The sequence below is a fragment of the Octopus bimaculoides genome, chromosome 1 (genome assembly GCF_046866305.1).
Source record: "Octopus bimaculoides isolate indiv1 chromosome 1, ASM4686630v1, whole genome shotgun sequence".
Taxonomy (NCBI): domain Eukaryota; kingdom Metazoa; phylum Mollusca; class Cephalopoda; order Octopoda; family Octopodidae; genus Octopus; species Octopus bimaculoides.
The window spans coordinates 4,461,797-4,484,566 of record NC_142928.1 but is presented as its reverse complement, the minus strand read 5'-3'; the positions used below and the strand labels follow the sequence as shown (position 1 = coordinate 4,484,566).

General features: G+C 38.0%; 2 protein-coding genes across 3 annotated transcripts in view; one reads left to right on the top strand and one right to left on the bottom strand.

The window, feature by feature from the left end:
• LOC106882205 (E3 ubiquitin-protein ligase RNF123) overlaps positions 1-8,150 on the bottom strand; it is a 117,990-nt gene extending 109,840 nt beyond the window's left edge. For both annotated transcript variants that reach the window (XM_089348028.1, XM_089348024.1), the window contains exon 1: positions 7,799-8,150. In XM_089348028.1, coding sequence (XP_089204154.1) covers positions 7,799-7,919 — 121 coding nt within the window. In that variant the 5' untranslated portion in view covers positions 7,920-8,150. The remainder of the gene's footprint in view (positions 1-7,798) is intronic.
• Positions 8,151-9,728: 1,578 nt separating this feature from the next.
• LOC106870635 (rab GDP dissociation inhibitor alpha) overlaps positions 9,729-22,770 on the top strand; it is a 50,674-nt gene continuing 37,632 nt past the window's right edge. Inside the window, exon 1 of the mRNA XM_014916776.3 lies at positions 9,729-9,942. Within this exon, the coding sequence (XP_014772262.1) occupies positions 9,898-9,942 (45 nt within the window). The 5' untranslated portion in view covers positions 9,729-9,897. The remainder of the gene's footprint in view (positions 9,943-22,770) is intronic.

Below are 22,770 nucleotides of genomic sequence, written 5' to 3'. Positions count from 1 at the left end.
ACAAAATACATTTGTACTAATTTCCTGTTAAGTTGCTTAAAAGATTTTCTGGTTTTAAGTAAATGTAGGTTGTAGGAATACTTATTTTTTTGAAAAGTACTAAAAACACAAAAGCTTGCACCACCCACAGACAACATGACTGGCAACAGATGTGAGTTGGAGCAGATAATGATCAGCTTTAGCAACTCATACACTCAAATACTTATATAAACATTGACTGAAACCAATTTAAAATACTCGTTTTATTAACCCCCCCCCCTTGAATGCCATCAATTTATACTCACACAAACCTTAGTAATCACAGATGCGAGTTGCTCTCGCTCTCTCTCTGTCTGCCTGTCTCTCTGTTTCTCTCTCTCTCTCTCTCTCTCTCTCTGTCTGCCTGTCTCTCTGTTTCTCTCTCTCTCTCTCTCTCTCTCTCTGTCTGCCTGTCTCTCTGTTTCTCTCTCTCTCTCTCTCTCTGTCTGCCTGTCTCTCTGTTTCTCTCTCTCTCTCTCTCTCTCGTGTGTGTGTGTGTGTGTATCTTTGCTTTGGAAAAAGTGTCTTCATGCGAGTGGACAGCAGGCAAAAATGGAAAGCGGCCTGTTGTATACACACATATATGTAAGTGTGTATGTATGGTAGGAAGTTTGCTCCCCAACCACATGGTTCTGAGTTCAGTCCCACCTTAGGCGAGTGTTTTCTACTATAGCCTGAAGCTAACCAAAACCTTGTGAGAGGACTTGGTGGATGGAAACTGAAAGAAGGTGTTGTATGTGTGTGTTTTTGTCCCCCACAACTGCCTGGCAACTGGTGTAGGCTTATTTACATCCCTGTTCAGATGCTGTTTCTTTATCAGAAGATAAGGTAGATTTGAAAAGATAAAAGAATAAGAAAAGCTGATTGGGAAGAAAAGTGATTTCCTATAGGATTGAAAATAGCAATCCCACAAGATTACAGTACTTAGTTGAGAAATAGTGGTTCCTTGTTTGAATCCAGTACAGAACCAGCTATATATTCAGGGATAAGACATCTGATGATGAGTTCAAATCATCATCATCATTTAATATCTGTTTTCCATGCTGTGTCATGGATTGGACAGTTTGATAGGAGCTGGTAGGGCTGGGAGATGTACTAGGGTCCATTGTCTGTTTTGGCATGGTTTCTATGGCTGGATGCCCTTCCTAATGCCAACCACTTCAGAGAGTGTACTGGGTGCTTTTTATGCAGCACCAGCACTGATGCTTTTTTATGTGGCACCAGCACCAGTGGGGTTGCCAGATAGTTTGCAAGACAAAGACCTCTCAGCTGAGAGAGAGAGAGAGAGAGAGAGAGACTAGTACTAAGAGAAGTGACCATGTGCCAGATGAGAGGTTAGAATATGATAGAGGGACAGAGATGATTGTCTTACAACAGACAAGATACTTGGCTACCCTGGCAGGACAAGGAAGAAGAGGAAGATGGGAGAGAGTTAGGGAGAAAAACAAAGAGACAGTCAGAATGAGAGAGAAGGCCTAACCACAGGGAACAGTGGGGGGGGGGGGGGTATAAATAGTAGAGGGGATAGAGGTAGGTGTTTCATAAGAATGTAAAGGAGATCAGCTTTGGCATGATTTTTATGGCTGGATGCTCTGTAATTCACACCAAAATGTGAAATCAATAGTGTGGAGAAGTATAAGTTTATGAGGAAATTCACACCTGCATTGATGTAAACTATTAAACATATATTTCTATATATTTCTTGTCAAACAAAATATTTCTATTGGATGTATTTTATATGTCTTCAAGAATGATTATTTTTGTTAATATAGTAAAGAATTTTTAATGACCAGATGCTTTTCCTGTTTCCAAGCAAGATGACATGTCCCATACTCTTTTAAATATGAACAGTACAATGATCAGGCATGTTTTCATGGAAGATTGCAAAAAAAAAACAAAAAAACCCAATGTTTTCATAATGGTGACATTTCTTTACACATAGCACATGATGTCAAGACAAAGAGACACAAACATACACACCTTTATTACATACAAACATTATGGGCTTCTCTCAGATTACATCTTCTAAATTCACTCATGTGTCTTTGGTTAGCTCAGGGCATAATGTCGATGACACTTGACCACAGTGAGACCAGGTTCGATCTCACTGTGGTTAAGAAGTAAATTTCTTAACAATACAACCAAAATAGTATCAACATCATCGTTATCATCTTCATTGTTTTTTTACATCTACTTGACATGGGTCAGACAGAATTTTGTTGAGCCAAATTTTCTACAGATGGATGTCCTTCTTGTTGCCAAGCGAAGTAATATTTCCCTATGAGCAGACATGTTTTTCACAAAAGACTGGAAATGAACAACATCACTTGTCTGACGATGATACTCATTTACCACCAGTATCTATAGATATGTACAGTATTTACATTTGATGGATATTTGTCCTCATCATGTTTGTTGTTAACACAATGTTTCAGTTGATATACCCTCCAACCTTCATCAGGTGTCTTGGGGAAATTTCAAACCAGGGTTCTCATTCCTAAGGTATTTTTCAATGTTATTATTATTATCATCATCATTATCATTATTATTATCATCATTATTATTATTATTATTATTATTATTATTATTATTCAGGTCACTGCTTGGAATTGAACTCGGAATCTTGAGGTTAGTAGCCTGCATTCTTAACCACTATGCCATATGCTCACTCAAGATTCCAAGTTCAATTCTAAGCAGTGACCTGAATAATAATAATAATAATAATAATAATAATAATAATAATAATAATAATAATGATAATAATAACATTGAAAAATACCTTAGGAATGAGAACCCAGGTTCAAAATTTCCCCAAGACACCTGATGAAGGCTGGAGGGTATATATCAGCCGAAACATTATGTTAGCAACAAACAAGATGAGGACAAATATCCGTCAAATGTAAATAATGTACATAATTCCTCATCTCTTAAATATAGAACTGTCTATAGACATGGTGGAAGCGTGCGGCCTAGTGGTGAAGGTATTGGACTCATGATCACAAGATTGTGGTTTCAATTCTTGGACCAGGCAATGCATTGTGTTCTTGAGCAAAACACTTCATTTCACCTTGCTCCAGTCCACTCAGCTGGCAAAAATGAGTAATCCTGCAATGGGCTGGCATCCCATCCAGGAGGTAACTATATATATGCCACAGAAACCAGGAAGCCGCCAGCCCTTATGAATCCACAGGGCTTGAGAACGATGCTTTGTCCTTTTATATGTGTGTGTTTGTGTGTGTGTGTGCATCTCTGTATGTATGTACAGGATACAAATGTTTTAACTATGAATTACCAACAAATAATAAAATATAGTTGGTACTTTTTCTATCTCTCTACATTAACCCTTTCATTACCAACCTGGCTGAAACTGCCTCTGGCTCTGTAGTACAAATATCTTGCACTCAGGCCAGGTCTCCAGCTTAAGGACATCATTCTCCCTCTCTTCCACCAACCTCAGAAGCCTGTTAAAGGGTCACTGGCACTGTTTTCCCCTTTGACTAAAGCATAAATAAATTAAAAACTTGTACAGATATCATGTCATCCACCCATACAACCTTCCCTCATGACATCAATAAAGAGGCTAGACTGAAAAAGAGGGTAAACGACATTGTTTCCTCACACCGACCCTCTATAGACAAACACTGAAGGAACATCAAACATCACTGCTTTTACACATACAAAATTTAGCATTTGTCAAATGGTAACTTTTCACTCCATGAAAGTTAAAAACTCCCTAGGATTGAAAGAGCTGAAGAAAAAAAAAATAATAATCTTTTCTTCTATAAACACAAAACCTTAAAATAAGGAAGTAAATTTCTTAACAATACAACCAAAATAGTATCAACATCATCGTTATCATCTTCATTGTTTTTTTACATCTACTTGACATGGGTCAGACAGAATTTTGTTGAGCCAAATTTTCTACAGATGGATGTCCTTCTTGTTGCCAAGCGAAGTAATATTTCCCTATGAGCAGACATGTTTTTCACAAAAGACTGGAAATGAACAACATCACTTGTCTGACGATGATACTCATTTACCACCAGTATCTATAGATATGTACAGTATTTACATTTGATGGATATTTGTCTTCATCATGTTTGTTGTTAACACAATGTTTCAGTTGATATACCCTCCAACCTTCATCAGGTGTCTTGGGGAAATTTCAAACCAGTTGATTACACTGACCCTCAGGGCTCAAATGGCAGTAATTTCATTGATCCTGAAAGGATGAAAGGCAAAGACAACCTAAAAAGCACCATCCAAACATGGCCAATGCCAGCCCCCTCCCTCTGACTGGCTCCCATGCCAGTGGCACATAAATAGCACTACCCGAACGTGATCGATGCCAGGACCCCCTGACTGGCTCCCATGCTGGTGGCATGTAAAAAGCACTATCCGAACGTGATCGATGCCAAGGCCGCCTGACTGGCTCTTCTGCTAGTGGCACATAAAAAGCACCCACTACACTCTCAGAGTGGTTGGTGTTAGGAAGGGCATCCAGCTGTAGAAACACTGCCAGATCAGATTGGAGCCTGGTGCAGCCTTCTGGCTTTCCAGACCTCAGTCAAACTGTCCAACCCATGCCAGCATGGAAAACAGATGCTAATCAATGATGATGATAATGATGTTAGCTAAATCAATCTAAACTTGGCCATATGGTTTGTGGAACATGAACAAGTAGTTAAGTAGTAAAATATTTTGGCTCTATAACTCATGTAAACATATTTACGGTGGTTGGCGCTGGAGATTAAAATTTAAACCTTCTGTCGATAAATTCCACACATACATTTGTATGTCTACTCATGCACACATACTGCTGGTTTAAATAGAAAACAGGATTTCAAATAGTTTAGAGGACCGAGTCAAACGGATTTAAAATAATAATTTGAGAGACAATTAGTGTTTTAAGCTAGCATTTCATTTCAACAGTAATGCTTCCTCTCAGTGCATCTGGGTATATGTATGTGTGTGAGTGTGTGTGTGTGTGTGTGTGTGCATACCAACTCAAGTGCACATTTCCGACTTTGTTTCCTCATAACTTTCGGGAAAATGGATATTTTTAAATGAAATGTTCTACAAATACGTTTCAGATAGTGTAGATTTCGATTATGTCGGAATTTGAGGTTAAAACGAAAATTCCTGGAGTTGGAGAAAGAAGTTTCGAAAAATTCGCATGAGTTTGCTTTGTTTCCTCATAACTTTCAGAAAAACGGGTATTTTTTTTAATGAAATTTTCTACAGATGCCTTTCAGATGATGGAGATTACGATTATATTGGAATCCGATATGACAAAAAAAAAAGAAAAAAAGAACTTGGTGGGCTCGTTTGATACACGATTTATAGTATCTACAAAATGAAACTTGAAATTTCGAAAAATAATTACGATGTATGTCAAAATATTTGTATGCATGCACAGTAGCTTTATTTTTCACATTAAACTGTGATATAATGGTGATCTGCACCATCTGAGATGTATTTGTAGAAAATTTCATTCAAAAATATCCATTTTGCTGGAAGCTATGAATAAACAAAGTCGGGTGGGGAGTACACTTGTGTAGGTATGCCACACACACGCACCTTAATTATATCATGTATCATCTGTGTCTGTGAGATACGAGATGATGTCACTTGGATAAGTAAAGATTTACGACACTGCGACAAGTTAGTGAGGCAGTTACAGACTGACGAGCCAACCTCCGGGTGGATGACATTTCAACAGATTCCTCAGCATTCGTGCACTTTTAAAAATAAATGCAGACGTTCGTTTTATCTTGTTTGGGTTTTTTTTCACCGAAATCGCTAAATTAGCTCAATAAATTTATGAATTATTATATGCAAGCGAGAGCAGATATGACGACGGTCGGCACCTCTCACTTGCGATTATTTTCGCAGTCTGGATTTACAAAGACAAAAATAAAAGAACCCAAATGTTACCCCGCCCTTAAGAGACCCAAAGAGAAGGCCAAGAGGAAAATTAACAGACATTAGTGACGGGAAGTGTTGCTCAAGGGAATCCATGAGCTTAGTTATCAGTGAAATGATATTGTAGAGAAAGAGAGAGACATACACACAAAGAGAAAGAAAGAAAATAGAAGTGAGAGAGAGGAAGGGAGAGGGTAAAAAGACGGAGAGAGAGAGAGTGAAGGAGCAAAAAAAGAAAGAGAGATGTAGAGAACAGAAGGTGGAGAGGGAGCAATAGAGAGAACTGGAAGACATAAAGGGAGAGAGACAGAACAGAAGATAAATAAAGAGAGGGTAAGAGAGAGAGAGAGGAGAGAAAAGGGAGAAAGAAGGAGACAACAGGAGAGAGAGAGAGAGGGGAGAAGAAGATAGAGAAGGACAGAAGGCACGAGAGAGAAAGACGGGGAGGAGGAGGAGGGGAGACCATTCCTGAATGTTAAATGGAACTTTTTAAACAGAAATGAAGAAAAATATTGGATCTGTTTGAGAAATAATGTAACCTTTATATGAAAACTTACAGTAAAGTATTAACAACTAAAATGCGACAGGTAGATAGAAATAATGGGAAAATGAGAGAGAGGGAATACAGAACTATTAAAGAAAAAACTATTTAACCCCTCCCTTACAGAATTCGTTTAAATTTAAATAACTATTTGAGGTGAAGTAAAAAAAAAAGTATGAAATACCAATAATTTATTGTGTGATAATTTATTATTCGAAAGTTCATTAAAACTATGCAAAAATTATCAAAATTGAAAGCATTATTTTGTGGGTGGGGGTCGTTTCTGGTTGCAAGCGTTACCTTGGAGCTAAAAACGAAAATAACAGAAAAGGAAACGAATGTTTATTATTAGATATATGGAAGAGACACACAGCACTTAACTTGTACATTTATTAGGGTATTTTTAGTGTAGTAATTAGACATTTCTCGTTAATTAATGGCATACTTAAAAGGGAAAGAAAACAAACTTTGAAATCGAGGAAGAGAGCAAGATCGGAGTTGGAAACCAACTTTAAAAAGATTTAGAAATAAAAGTGACGCAGAAATCACCAGAAAAATGTGGACAATATTTACAAGATTCTAGTAAAATGTTGGCAATATTTCTAATATTTTAGTAACATACTGGTTGTATTCACAATATTCTAGTAAAATACCAGTAATATCTACAATATTCCTGTAAAATACTGACAATATTTACATTCCTACAAAATACTGGCCATATTCATAATATACCTACGAAATGTTGGTTATTTTACTATATCCAAGTAAAATACCAGTTATATTTACTAATATACCTGTGAAATACTGATGATATTTACACTCTACCTGTTAAATACCCGTTATATTTACAATATTCCTGTGAACTATAGACAGTATTTATAATATTCCGGAAAAATACTGGCAATATTTACAGCATTCCTATAATATGCTAACTGAAGTTATGTTCCACAATTGTTATAATAAAGAAATTAAATCATTTATTAACATTCAACGTTGATTAACAACACATAGGTCTGTCTACTTGTAAAGCTTCGACTTGGTTTACAAAACAATAAATAAATGTATTCCAATTAAGTTTTCTTCTGTTAATTAATTACACATCAGCCACACAAAAATTGTTTTTATTTTTAAAAAGGAAAATGATAATAATAATAAATGTGCGATAGTTGGGATACCTTGTTGTGTTGGTTGTTTGATGATTGCGTGATTAACAATAATATAAGGATGTTTGTTATGGCATGTTGTTACAGGACAATAAAGAAATATTATCAATGCAGGAATCGGTTTTAAGAGTTTCAAACAAATTGATCTTACCCATAGAACTACGGGCCTGCTTTTGGTAGTGGGGAGGATCCCGATTATTCGATTTCTTAGGGATTGCAGAAGAAGAGCAGCATCCGTCTGCGGTCCCTGGGTTTTTGTTAGAATCAGCCATGGAATAATAATATAAACCGAAGTGATAAAAAAGATGAAAATATATGACGATCTCTCAACGATTGCCCCCTTTTTTCCCTCTCTCTCTCGTTTAAATACGTTTCTTTGGTTTTCCTCTTTCGTTACAGCATTACTTCGGTGGATTTGGAGAGAGCTGCAAGCTTTGCTTTGACCTCTCCGCTGATGGTGTCATCAGCGCCGTTCTTCTCTCCGCCGATCTTCATTGTTGCTCATCTCACCGTGCAAGAGGTGGTGGTGGGGGCAGACGAAACAAATCTCAACCATTTAGAAAAAATAAATCCAAATTTAATTAAAGCGTCAAATTATATATTAGATTGCGATTACGTTTTTCTAAGTTTGCTTTTCTATTCGATTATGCACCCATCGCATTTATTATAAAGTTGTATTTTGCCTCACGACATAACCTGTCCGAATTTCGGTAAAGGCGCTGTCAAAGCTATCAGCATGCCTTCGCAATCGGTTTGTCAAGAGACATTCTTTTCAACTCTTCACGAAGGATGCAAAACAAACAAATTACTTGATGTTTGTGAAATACAATAAAAATAAATACTTGTTCTTTTCATTCTGCCTATAAAATAACTTTTTGTTTGTTGTTATTCTTATTTATACCTGTTTTTCACGGTGTGACTACAAAATTTGGTAACCGGTTTTTTTTTTAATACATACATACATACATATATATATATATATATATATATATATATATAAATGTGTGTTTATCGTATATGTAGGTGTGTATATATATGTGTGTATATATATATATATATATATATATATATATATATACACACATATATATATATATGTTTGTGTGTGTGTAGTTATCTTTCATGTAGTTTTTAAAAATCACTTGGTCTAATTTTTAAATGCAGAAATAAATTATGTAATATTCTTCGGGGAAGATATTACATAATTTTTAATTTAAAAAATGATGTCATTTAATATTAATTTAAAAGCAATATTTTTTTCACAAGCTATTCGATATTTCTAAGTAATTATTTTTGAAAAATACGAAAAAACTAATTTATTTTTATTTGAGCAATTTTGCAAAGTTCGCTAAATAAATTAAATGACCCGGAAATGATTACAACCGTGGAGGTCAATTACATTTATTATCGTTTAGGAAGTTTCAATTGTATGAATACATGTTTGTTATTTAAATAATTATTACCAAAAGAAAAGATTAACTTCAATAAGAATTAGGATCGAAGACGATGTCTGAAAGCATCGATATTTGTTACAAAAAATTATCTTCTAACTGCGAACTATATTATTTCACGGCGCCTCGTTACGTCTCCATAACGCAATCACAGCCGTCCTAATGAAGAATTCCTCCCTCTCTATCATTAATGTTTAGTAATTGTAGTAGTAATGGTGCAGCTGCTTTCTTGTTAACTCACAGCACTATAGCTTGTGGAACCTTCTAACTGCTTCCTCCGCTATACATGTCGTCAAATCAATTCATACGCCGCAACAGGCCAGCATTATCACCACCATCGTAATTACTATAGTAGTAGCACCACCTAAATTATTAGTAACATAGCAGCCACCGCCTCCACCACCATCACCGCCAGTGAGGCACCAGCCACCACTATCATCATCATCAGCAGTAATACAACAACCATTACCACCAGCACCATTATCAGCAGTAGCAGCGTCACCACTGCTACCGTCACTGTTCCTCACTATCACCCCCATTAGCAGTCATACATCCGTTACCATCACCATCAGCAGTAATACAGCAGCTACCTCCACCACCATCAGCAGTTCTTCAGCCGCTACCACCACCAGTACTACAGCAGCCACCATATTTTATGTCAACTCACAGCCATCTTGTTTCCAGAGATTCTCCTTTTTCACCAATTTATAAATCGAATTGACCAAAGAATTACAAGTGTTTTTTTTAAAAACCCTCCCTATTTAATTTCTGTTCACATTATATCACAAATCTACTCAACATGGATGAGACTTACGATGTTATTGTCTTAGGCACTGGGCTTAAGGTAAGAATTTGCCAACCTTTTTTTTTTTCTTTCATACATTTCACAGCAAATTACACAAAACGATTCTGGCTTCTTTCTTTTTTTCCTCCCTCTCTTATAAACGATCATACATGAAAATGCAGCCACAAAATATATCATAAATAAATTCATATTTCATCTAAATTATATTGTGTGTGTATTAATTCTTCAATGATGCTTATTGCTTTTTGTGCAAGTGGGTGGGTATTTTGATCGAATTATTCCTTATTCTTTCCAAACCATTTAATTACCACTCAAGTGGTTATAAATTTATATTGTTACATCTCATCTGAAGACTATTTGATGTCTTGATCGCTTTATCCTGCTTGTAATATCTATATATATCTCTATATATATTTTCTATTTCTTGATTCCCTTTTTCTTTCTATATCTTGTTATAGAAAATAAAATAAAATACAAAATGTCAAATTTATCCATGTACTCCGGCTTTCTTCGTCTATATTTGCATATATTTTAAATGGGGAATCATCAAGCGAGCCGACTATTCGTTAGATTAAAAGCTGTATCTTCACTGAATCTGTTGTAACTCTGCTAAGGAATTCTAACGTCAGGTTGGATGGTATGCAGCTCTCCTCACACACTCTCTAAATTATTACTGTTGCGTTGAAATGAATATATATTATCGATATATATATATATATATACATTTGTGTGTGGCAGAGAGAGTTGCATATCTATATACACAGATTGGTGTGTGTGAGTAGATATAATCATACAGATATATATGTATCTATCTATCTATATATATATGTGTGTGTATATACACACACACACACACACACACACACACACACACACACACACACACACACACACACCTTCGGTGTTTCGTTGTAAATTGTTTTATAGATGGCAGTCTATAAATGATATATTTAACAGTCTCTCAGATTTAATTATTTTACTATCTAACCTTCTAGACGGAACTAGGACTGCTTGTAAATTCAATCAGACCCGAACGGTGTGCTTATATATATATATATATATATATATATATATATATATATAGGGATGGCCATAAATCGCTTTACCCATTTCTTTTATTATTAGAAATGAGTTAAGGTAAAGCGACTTATGGCCGTCCCTGTAGACACACACACACACATATATAATGTATGTATGTGTGTGTGTATTTAAATTCACTGAACTACGTTTGACTCGAAAAATGGTCGCTCTGATTAATTTTCTTCTGATCAATTAATTATTAAACTACTTAAGCAATTTCAGTTAATTAATCATCTTACAAATAATGTTTTTTTTCTTTATATTTCCTTTCTGCTTAAATTTTCATGGATTTCTTTTAGCTGTATTTCAGTATTTAAAAAAAAAATTTGTCGTATTAAAAAGAAGAAAAAAAAGTTGTACTGTTGTTATCAATTATCATTAACTATCATGTTTATTTGTTGTTTTTAATTTATATATTAAACGATCCACGCCCACTTCTTGTACGCTTTGTACGACATTAATAGTCTTTTATCGCTATTTCCATCTTGTATATTATAAATTCCTAATTATACCTTGTTGTCCTTTTTTTTTTTTTTAATTCGATATTTTCATAAATTTAATTACGCGCACCCGCGATTGTGTTCTTGATTGAGCTTCTGTGAAATCGGCGTACCTTAACCAGCCTCTAAGAAGACTTGTATGCGTGTCACACATTTCATGAACGATCGTCTTCAAATTTAATTCATTTCTTAGCAAAAACTATTTTTCTTCCTTTTTAGATAACCTAATTCTGACATTTATGGGCTTGTATTTCACCATATGTTTTAATACACTATTGATCACAAACGTACACTACATTGTACAACTTAGCTTGAAGACAATTTCTTCTTTTTTTTTTATTTTATTTTTTATTAAAAAGCGAAAGAGAGAAAAGAAACCTACTCATGGTTAATAGCTTATTGCATTGCTTGTTCGATCATCGATACTTGTTTCTCCTCTCACAATATGTGAGAGGAGAAACAAGCTACTCAACACTTCACACTGAAAGACATAATTTTCGACGAGAATCTGCGACAAAATTTGTCTGACCTCCCTATCTTCTGTCCTTGTCTATGACTGGACGGGGCGTGTATCCTATTGAAAACCAAAATGGTTCTATCAGGGAGTATCTAAAAAAAAAAAAATTCCAAATAAAAATGAAAATAAGACGAGATGGTCGTGATTGGAATGCTTTGATCAGAGGTCTGATTGATCAAAGTTGCAGAAATCCTCCTTTTTTTTTTTACCCCCAGGAAACATAGTGTAGTTTAATTGAAAAGAAAAGATGAGCCAAGTGGTTGATGGAAAGCGCAAAGCTGTCCTTAGTTGGTGGGGAGAGGGGAAATATATATCGTTTGTAAAAAACATAAATTCGAAAGAAGTGCACTCTGAGATGTAGAGCAGTATATATTGAAAATGGGGAAGGCTTTTCCCATTTTTGATATACACACACGGAGCCTGGTGTTGCCATCCGGTTTCACCAGTCCTCAGTCAAGTCGTCCAACCCATGCTAGCATGGAAAGCGGACGTTAAACGATGATGATATATATACATATATATAAAGTTATTTTTCATACAAGCCAGATGTACTTATAGCAGGAAGGATGTTGAGTAGCACATGGTAATAAGTACTATTGACCAGACCTTATATGGAGACTCTTAAAACCTGTAACATTTCTTATTAGCTAATCTTCAGACACTTATTTAGTTCCTGGAGATTTTAAAGCTGTAAATAACACCACTATGAGTTCTCTCTTCACGACTTCTCCCAAAATTTCACTCACAGTTCTTCAAAAGCACTTGTGCCGGACAATCTGTTTGGAACAAAGCGGAGGATCATTCTTCATACTTAGCTCCATATCTTTAATAGAATTAGGAAGATCAATATGTGGAAGCTCTGGAGAAATGTCCCCACATTTAAAAAGGAAGATCCTAACTAGAATTCTCTTCAACAGATTACAGAAAAACACAGAAGAGATCTTCCCAGACACAGTCTGCTATGCAGAGGACAACTGACATCAACTGAAGCCGGCCTATTTTTTTCTTTTCTTTTTTTTTTAATTCAGAACGAAGGGGAGGAGTGCTTGTAACCTTTACAGGCACTTCCCTGTTTAGTGAAGTTGAAGTTCATTTTCTGATTGAACTCTTGCAGGCTGATGCTTGTGAGGAAGTTGTAGGGAGGGTTACAATTCTGAACAAAGAATTTTGTTTGTGCATTATCTCTACCACTGTCTTGCCCCAATTCTTCAGTTTTTATCCTCATAGTCTTGATTCTACCATTCACTTTCTCAGTCTATGCTTTGATTGGAATGACACATCATAGAGTAGTAACGATTCTTTAGTCATGTAGGTAACAGGACAATCTTACTACTGCTGGTACAAAGGTAAAACATCCAATAGTCTTTGTGTAATGGCTGGGTAAATTAGGGGAGACAACATTGAGTTGAAAAGATTCTTTAGTCTTGTTGAGGAAATGACAACCTCTCTAATGCTGGTGCCATAACAAAATGCATCCAGTACTTTCCATAAAGGGCATTTGGCTATAAAAACCACAAATGAAAATGTATCTTTCAAGCCATCTTGGAAGGCAGTGACTCCAAAAAAAAGAGCTGCCTCAGGAAGTGTGATGACCCATCCAACCTATGTCAGTATGAAAGAATTGATGTAAAAATGAAGATAATGAGATTTAAACACATTAGTAATGACAAGAGGGACAAATCAATTGGAAGGTGATGTCAACAATATTGAGTGGAGGAGGAATGTTGGTGGCAGTGATGATGGATATCTGTGATTTAATGATTAGGTGCCAATTGTTTGATCAACTGAATCAACAAGTTGCTGAGTATTCCTAAGATAAACGTACCCTAAATGTTATTTTCAGGCAGAATCATTGTGACATGGTATATGTGAAAAGGATGTACCTTTTGAATTACAGGTACAGTCCACCTAAGAAGCTTCTATGCAGTTTCCATCTACCTAATCTCACAAGATATGGGCTAACCCAAGGCTAAGGGAACTGACATTTGCCGAAGATGCCATGCAGTGGGATCAAACCTGTGATCTTGTGGTTTGGAAGCCAACTCCTTAACCATTCAGCCATATTGCACCTTCAAGAATTCTTATGCTAAAGGGTGAATGTTACACATCATTTGGCCTCTGGTTTGAAATTGATGAAAAGGGAAAATTTTAGCCACACAGTAATTTTTAATAATGCAGCCTGAGTGTGTGTCTGTCAGATAAAGGCATCATTTATAGATGAATGAATGATCCATTTGGGGGATCATTAGGACTTTGGAGAAGGTGTTGGTATCTAGTAAATTCAGTTCTTGAAGAAGAAACACTATGTCTTTGAGAAACGGTTTTGTTTAAATTTTAGAAGTGTGATCACCATAAAAGCTGTTCAGATTACAAGGTCCAGCATTTATTATGACTCGAGTATTTTAGTTGTGTACTCTTCATAAATAGGAAGATGTATATTGGAGAAGTTAAGGGTCAGAACACTTTCCAGGGGGGCGGGATTTCTTCTCTGAAGACCTGCTGTTCAGCTCTTGAGAGGAATAAAGATGGTCCCTTGCTATCATGTTCATTGTTTTTGAGATTTTAAAAGTGAGGATGAGAGTTACTGTGGTCAGAAAGTTCACTTTCCTTGGGGCTGGAGCACACACTTGCATCATTTTGTGAGTCTGAAAGGTTTGGTAAAAGGTACAAGGTAGCCGAGCACACTGTTGGTGGCTGATGGCAAAGACACTGCCAAAACTAGTTGGCCTTTTGGCTTAAAAAGACCTCGTAGCATTTTTGCACTTGCGGAGTGGTTGGCGTTAGGAAGGGCATCCAGCTGTAAAAACTCTGCCAAATCAGATTGGAGCCTGGTGTAGCCATCTGGTTCACCAGTCCTCAGTTAAATCATCCAACCCATGCTAGCATGGAAGGTGGACGTTAAACAATGATGATGATGATGACATTATCTGTGTGTGCATGTGAGGTCTGGTGGGGGGGGGGTCAAGGAGTGCAAAGTAAAGGTGAGTCATCTTTGTTGAAAAGGGAACTAGTTGAAGGATTCTGAAAAGTTAGTAGAGAGATCTTGTCAAGTAAGGACCTAATAATGTCTGAAGCTGTGGCTAAGTACAAAAGCAGCTTTTGCTGTTCTCATGGTGAACACCTTGTCCTTGATGGTGGCAATAGCGGAGTGAGCACCTTTTTCTTAATGGTAGTCATGGTGGGGGCAATGAATACCTCTCTGTTATTGATGGTGTGGAAATGCTTCTTGGTGTTTGTGGGAGATTTTCTCAAGTAATTGTAAAAGGTATCCTACTGTATACCTGCAGCACGGTTTACTGTGACCCATTGGGATTATTGTTGGATTGAGGGCTCTGGCTGTGTGAAAGATTGGAAGGACATGTGTAACAAGAGGGTTTCAAATATCTTCTTGGCTGACTCAATTAGATCAGGGGTAACAAGCACTCCCTGATATTGTATTGATGGTGTGGGTGTGTGGTAAGGTTTCTTCCCAACCACACATGGTTCTGGGTTCAGTCCCAATTTGTGCAGCCATATATATTACAATGTAGGTAAAAGAGGTAGGTCATGTGTCATGTAAAAAGTGGTTGGCATTAGGAAGAGCATAAGGGCATCCAGCCCTAGAAACCCTGTCAACCATTCAACACATACCTTCATGGAAAATGGGTATTAAATAATGAAAACCATTAGCATCCAATAAGTCATATGGAACATTATCAACCATCAGCTTCCTGCTGTGCTGCTTTTAACTGGTTCTTAAAAACGAGAACTGAACTGCTGGCTTCTTTTAATAATTTCATTAAAGAATATTTTTGAAGCACATTAAATGCCATATTCCCAGATCAGAGAAGTCAATATTTCCCTTTTTTTTTTTCCATTTGGAGACAATGGTGAGATGCTGAAACCTGGTGTTTTGCGTTATTCTATCTTGTCCCCCCCAAATATTTAGTATTTTTGATGTCTGTAAACCTCATTCTTGTACCATTTGTCTGCAGACAGGTTTCCCTTTCTTAAGCTCAACCTTTCACAACAACCATTCACCCTCCAAACTGTTTGGTCTAGTATTCAAGTTTCAAGCCAGCTAATTGGTCAAATTTTTTGTTTCAGTAATTAGACTGTGCCCATGCTGGGGCACCACCTTCAATTTTTAGTCAAATGAATCAACCCCAATACTTTTTTTTAAGAGACTGATACTTATTCTGTTGGTGTCTTTTGCCAAACCACTAAGTTGCAGGAACATAAACACACTAACACTAGTTGTAAGTGGTGGTGAGGGACAGACACACACGTGTGTGTGTGTGTGTGTGTGTGTATGTATATATATGTATATATATATAAGTTTAAAAAAAAGACAAAAGACAACGTGATACGGATAGTGTTAGTAGACGCTCGGGAAAGGAAAGAGGGAGAGTATGACGTTTCGGTTGGAGCATTTCATCGGAAACAAGGAAAGTTCAGAGAAGGGAAAAACAGAGAAAGAAAAAATCAACACCGATGTCCACGAGGTTACATTGTGGAAGGTATATATATATATATATAGATAGATCAGAGGTAAAACACTCAAGTTTTTTTCATTCTCTCTCTGTTTATCTTTCTCTTATTCCTTTCTGTTGAAGAGCGTAGGCTTGAAACGTAAAAGACTTCTTCATTTTCCCGAGCGTCAAACTAATACACTTGCTTGTTGTCCATACACATGTTTTCGTCTTTTGTTTTTCCATAAATTTCAACTATATATATAGAAAGATATAGATATGGATATATATGTAGATACAGATATATACACATACAATGGGCACCTTTCAGTTTCTGTCAACCACATTCTCTTAGAAGGCTTGACCTGAGCCAATAGCAGAAGATACTTGCCCATGGTGCCATGCAGTGGGACTGAACCTGGATCAATGTGGTTGGGAAGAAAACTTCTTATCACATAGCTAATGCAAGGAGGAATACTAGAACTCAAAACTTGAGTTCCCATATGTTTCTCTGCTATTAATATTTAGCTGGAGCCACAGAGTGTCGAGGGTCGAGAGTTTCATGCATCAGCGCATATCAAACTCCCTTTCATGAGTGCTAATCCATGAAACTCCTGGCCCTTGAGTCACTCTGTTGTTTCATCTAAATATTAATGAAAGAAATAAATACACACACATGCACACTTTAAGTTTTTGGGTTAACCCAGGACTATAGTGGGAAGCAGTTGGCCAAGGTGACATGTAGTGGGATTGAAACTGAAACTGTAGATTTGGGATTTGAACTTCTCAACTTCATAGCAGTATCTGTGTCTGCACAAGAACAAACTCTGATGCAAAGTCTCTATTGTTTATTGTATCAAAGTCTATATTTAATCTCAAATCAGTGACATTAATTTTGACTTTAATCAAAATTTAAGCTTATAATGAAATTCATTTGTCAGCTCATGTGATAAAGATTTTTTTTTTTTAACTAACACTTGTTTCTTTTGTTTGTTTGTTTGTTTTTCTGCCCCCCCCCCCCTCATAGTTTGTTCTGTAATTTTTTGTATTGCATAAATACAACTTGGCAATTTAAAACATTTTATTTAAATGGTTTTTAACTGAATCCTCAATCATATGACACATAGCCCTTTCGATTTCCAACCCGGCTGAACCCGCCTCTGGCTCTGAGTACAAATGTCTTGTTTTCATTACTTTTGAATTAAAATCTTCCACCAAACCTTAGTCACAATTAATGTTCCTAGCACTAGCTTAATGATAACTAAGTTCTTTTACTAAATTCTTTGTTATATTCAAAAGTAATTGAAAGAAACGCAGAGCATCTCAGAATAAATACAGTAACAAAAGGGTTAAAGTAAGTTATATATGAATGAAGCTGCTGCTTAATATGATCAATTTGGGACAGCTTTTTAAATAAGAATAACCAGTGTGGTGAGAAGCTTACTTCTCAACCACATGGTTCCAGGTTCAGTCCCACTGCATGGCACCTTGGACAAATGTCTTCTATTATAGTCCCAGGCTGACCAGAGCCTTGTGGGTGGATTTGATAGATGGAAGCATCGTATATATATATATATAATTTTTTTTTAAATGAAGAATAAAACAACGATGCAAAGTATTAAAAGATGCTCAGAGAAAGAATGAAAGGGTGTTTTATGTTTTGAGCAAAGCTCTTCTTCAGAAACAGGAGACAGAGGAAAGTCCAATAGAAAAGGAAGACGGAGGGAAAAAAAATCACCAACGACTACCTCGTCGACGAGTGACAGGGACCTTCTCTTTGTGGCTGGAGACTTCAATGGTCATGTTGGACGTTGTGCTGGAGGCTTCCATGGCATACATGGAGGCTATGGCTTCGGTTAACGCAACAAGGAGGGAACCAGACTACTGGAGTTCTGTGATGCAACCGATCTTATGGTCTGCAATACCAACTTCAGGAAACCTGCCAGTCACCTAGTAACCTACCGCTCCGGCAGACACTCTAGCCAAATCGACTACATCCTCGCCAGAAATAGGGAAAGAGGGCGGCTTATAAATGCCAAAACCTACCCTGGCGAAGAATGTACCCCACAACATAGATTAGTAGTTAGCGACTTTGGGATCAAGGCAAAATGGGTGTCCAGAATTAGACCGGCTTGGAGGAGAAGGGTGTGGAAGCTTAAAGACCCTGCAAATGGACAGAGACTTAGAGACAAGTTACTTGAAGAATTTAACGAAATAGAAGGGGATAGAGCATCATACAACGTGGAAGACAATTGGAGATTTCTGCGGGACAACCTGTTGAAAGCCACCGACCAGATTTGTGGGTGGTGTAAGGTCCCCTCCCGACCCAGAGTAACGTGGTGGTGGAACAAGGAGGTAGACAGGGCTATTAGACAAAAGAAACAGGCTTGGAAGGACTGGAAGAACGGTGGTAGCAGGGAATTGTACCAATGTGCCAGAAGGGAGGCTAGGCGACAGGTTTATTTAGCCAGAGGGGAAGCAGATAAGAAAAGATTTGCCAATGTTCTGCGCCGTGAGGACCAAAGACTCGAGGTATTTCGTGTTGCAAGACAGTGTAGGAGAGAGAATAGTGATGTTGTAGGAGAGAAATGTGTTTGCATGGATGATGGTACGCTTGCACTAAATGAGGATGCAAAGAAAGAGGTCTGGAGATGCCACTACAATAGATTGCTTAATAAAGAGAATGAATGGGAGGAAGAGAGCCTGCCGTATGTCGACCCAATAGAGGGACCAGCTATCCGAGTTGATAGTACCAGGGTAGATAAAGCAATTAAGAGTATGAAGACCGGGAAAGCCCCCGGCCCATCAGGAATCACTGCAGAGATGCTCAAAATATCTGGCAGTGTTGGCTATAGCCTAGTCACCTGTATTACGAACCAGGTGATACACGAAGGAGTCATACCCAATGACTGGTGTAGCAGCATCATAGTCAACTGCTACAAAGGTAAAGGTGACGCTTTAGATACAAATAATTACAGAGGCATCAAGCTGTTAGATCAGGTTATGAAAGTTACAGAGAGGGTCATAGCCCAACTAATTAGGGAGCGAATCAATTTAGATGAGATGCAGTTTGGGTTTGTGCCAGGTAAAAGCACTACTGATGCCTTATTTCTAGTGAGACAGCTGCAGGAGAAATACCTAACTAAGGATAAACCTCTGTACCTGGCTTTCGTTGACATGAAGAAAGCCTTTGACAGGGTCCCCCGATCCCTTATCTGGTGGTCAATGAGGAAACTTGGGATAGAAGAATGGTTAGTGAGAGCTGTGCGAGCCATGTACAGAGATGCTGCCAGTAAGGTGAGGGTTGGAAATGAGTACAGCAATGAAATCCGGGTAGAGGTAGGGGTCCACCAAGGTTCCGTCCTCAGCCCCCTCTTATTTATCATAGTCCTCCAGGCAATCACAGGAGTTCAAGACAGGTTGCCCCTGGGAGCTCCTCTATGCTGATGACTTTGCCCTAATTGCGGAGTCACTATCAGAACTAGAGAAGTTTCAGGTGTGGAAGCAAGGTCTAGAATTGAAGGGCCTTAGAGTCAACCTAGCTAAAACCAAAATCCTAATAAGTAGGAAGGTAGATAAAACACAAACCCCTTCAGGTAGATGGCCCTGCTCAGTATGTAGAAAAGGAGTAGGTAGTAACTCTATAAGATGTACCCGGTGCAAGCTATGGACACATAAGAGGTGCAGCAACATCAAAGGCAGGTTAACTAGCAAGTTAGTTTTTGTTTGTGGCAGATGTTCAGGTGCAATAAAGACTGTAAACAAACAGGAAACAACTTCTATCTCATTCCAGGGTGAAAAACTAGAGGTAGTCGAAAGCTTCCGCTATCTGGGCGACCAAGTTAGTAGTGGGGGTGGGTGCGCTGAAAGTGTAGCTGCTAGAATAAGAATAGCCTGGGCAAAGTTTAGAGAGCTCTTACCCCTGCTGGCGACAAAGGGACTCTCACTCAGAGTAAAAGGCAGACTGTATGACGCATGCGTACGAACAGCCATGCTACATGGCAGTGAAACATGGGCTGTAACTGCTGAGGACATACGTAAGCTCGCAAGGAATGAAGCCAGTATGCTCCGTTGGATGTGTAATGTCAATGTGAATACCCGTCAGAGTGTAAGTATCTTGAGAGAAAAGCTGAACATTAGAAGCATCAGTTGTGGTGTGCAAGAGAGACGATTGCGCTGGTATGGACATGTGGTGAGAATGGATGAGGATAGCTGCGTGAAAAAGTGCCACACCCTAACAGTTGAGGGAACCCGTGGAAGAGGTAGGCCCAGGAAGACCTGGGCTGAGGTGGTGAGGCAAGACCTTCGTACATTGGGCCTCACCGAGGCGATGACTACTGACCGAGACCTTTGGAAATGTGCTGAGCGTGAGAAGACCCGGCAGGCCAAGTAAGATCGTTGCCAGTGCCCCTGGACTGGCTCTTGTGCGGGTGGCACATGAGATGCACCATTTTGAGCGTGGCCGTTGCCAGTACCGCCTGACTGGCTCCCGTAGGATTTTCGAGTGAGATCGTTGCCAGTGCCCCTGGACTGGCTTGTGCGGGTGGCACATAAAAGACACTATTTTGAGCGTGGCCGTTTTCGTGCGGGTGACACGTAAAAGCACCCACTACACTCTCTGAGTGGTTGGCGTTAGGAAGGGCATCCAGCTGTAGAAACTCTGCCAAATTAGATTGGAGCCTGGTGTTGCCATCCGGTTTCAGCAGTCCTCAGTCAAATCGTCTAACCCATGCTAGCATGGAAAGCGGACGTTAAACGATGATGATGATGATGATCCTATGCCTTTGTGTCCCATTACCATTTGACAACTGGTGTTGGTGTGGTTATGTCCTCGTACCTTAGCGGTTCAGAATAATTACTAGACTTTAAAAAAAAAGTAGTGGGGTCCTTTCATTCGACTAAAAATTCTTCAAGGCATTGTCCCAGCATGGTTGCCGTCTAATGACTGGAACCAGTAAAAGAAAAAAAACCAAACTTGATAACATTAGAGATTTGAGAATATATCCTTTCTGCATCACAAGACCTGATGTTGGTGGGGTGGGGAGGGGGGGGGCTAGTTAATTACATTGACTCTCCCAGTATTCAACTGGTATCTATGTTATCAACCTAAAGGGAATAAAGGCCAAGTCAACCGCTGCAGCATTTGAACTCGTATCATAAAGATGGGTGAAATGCCGCTAAGTTGCTAATGATTCTGCCAGCCTTAGGGGACCTGAAAATATAAACGATCTGTATATTAATTGGTTTGTTTGTAGTTGTCTACCGACATTTCTGTAGTGTATGATTAAGAAGTTCGCTTCTCAGCTACATGATTTGGGGATAATTTCTATTCTACATCACCTTGGCATGTCTTCTTCTGTTACAAGCCTTGTGAGTGAATATGACAGATGGAAACAGTCTTGGTGATAAATATATATATATATATATACATATATATATAAAAACTTAGATAAGTTTCAACCAAAGATTAGTCCAGGCCACGTCTAACTTAATAGCACTACCTGATAGGATTATCTAAATCTTTTTTAAGTCAAGTTTTGTGGTATCATGGTCCATTCAAGTAGGAAGTTCTTGTTGAGTGAGTTGCATCCACGTGTGGGTGGCTTTTCCGGTATCCCTTGAAGAAATTTGTCCAGATTCCATTTAAAGGTGTATCCCTCTTTGATCTGTTTTGGGACAATGTTAAATAGGGCAGGGCCTGTTGGGGAAAAGAAATTGTGTTGCAGTGTATTTATGTGTTGTGATTCTGAATTGGGTAGGGGACGAATGGCCCGTGGTCCTAGCCTTGGATGAATTTTGAAGCTAATGTTGAGGTCGTTTATGCAATGCTGGCAGTATATTCTTCACATCATGCAAATGATGTATCGTTTGCAGCAGCCCTGGAGAGGATTAGAGTTTCAGTGCTTGAAGGCAGTCCCAGAAATTGAGATCAGTCATGCCCTTAATTTGTTTAGTGAATGCTCTCTGGGGTGATTCAATTTTCGAGATGTTTTGTTTTGTATGGGATGACCGGGGGTGGGGGGGGCAGTATTCGAGGTGTGGCCGTACAAAGGAGAATAGTGGAATGATGACACCCTGTTCTCTGGACTGGAATGTGTAATGTGAAGAAACAAGACCTGGTAATTCCATCCACAAACATGACTCCAATTAGAGATGGATTTAAAAGACAAATGTACATGATAGAATAAAAATATATAAATACAGACATTTTTTTCAAGGATCTATAAATAAATAAATATATTAAGAATATATTTGTATAAATTAATAGATTTAAAAAAAAATCTCCAGATGGAAGTATAAAAATGTTAAAACATGCGTG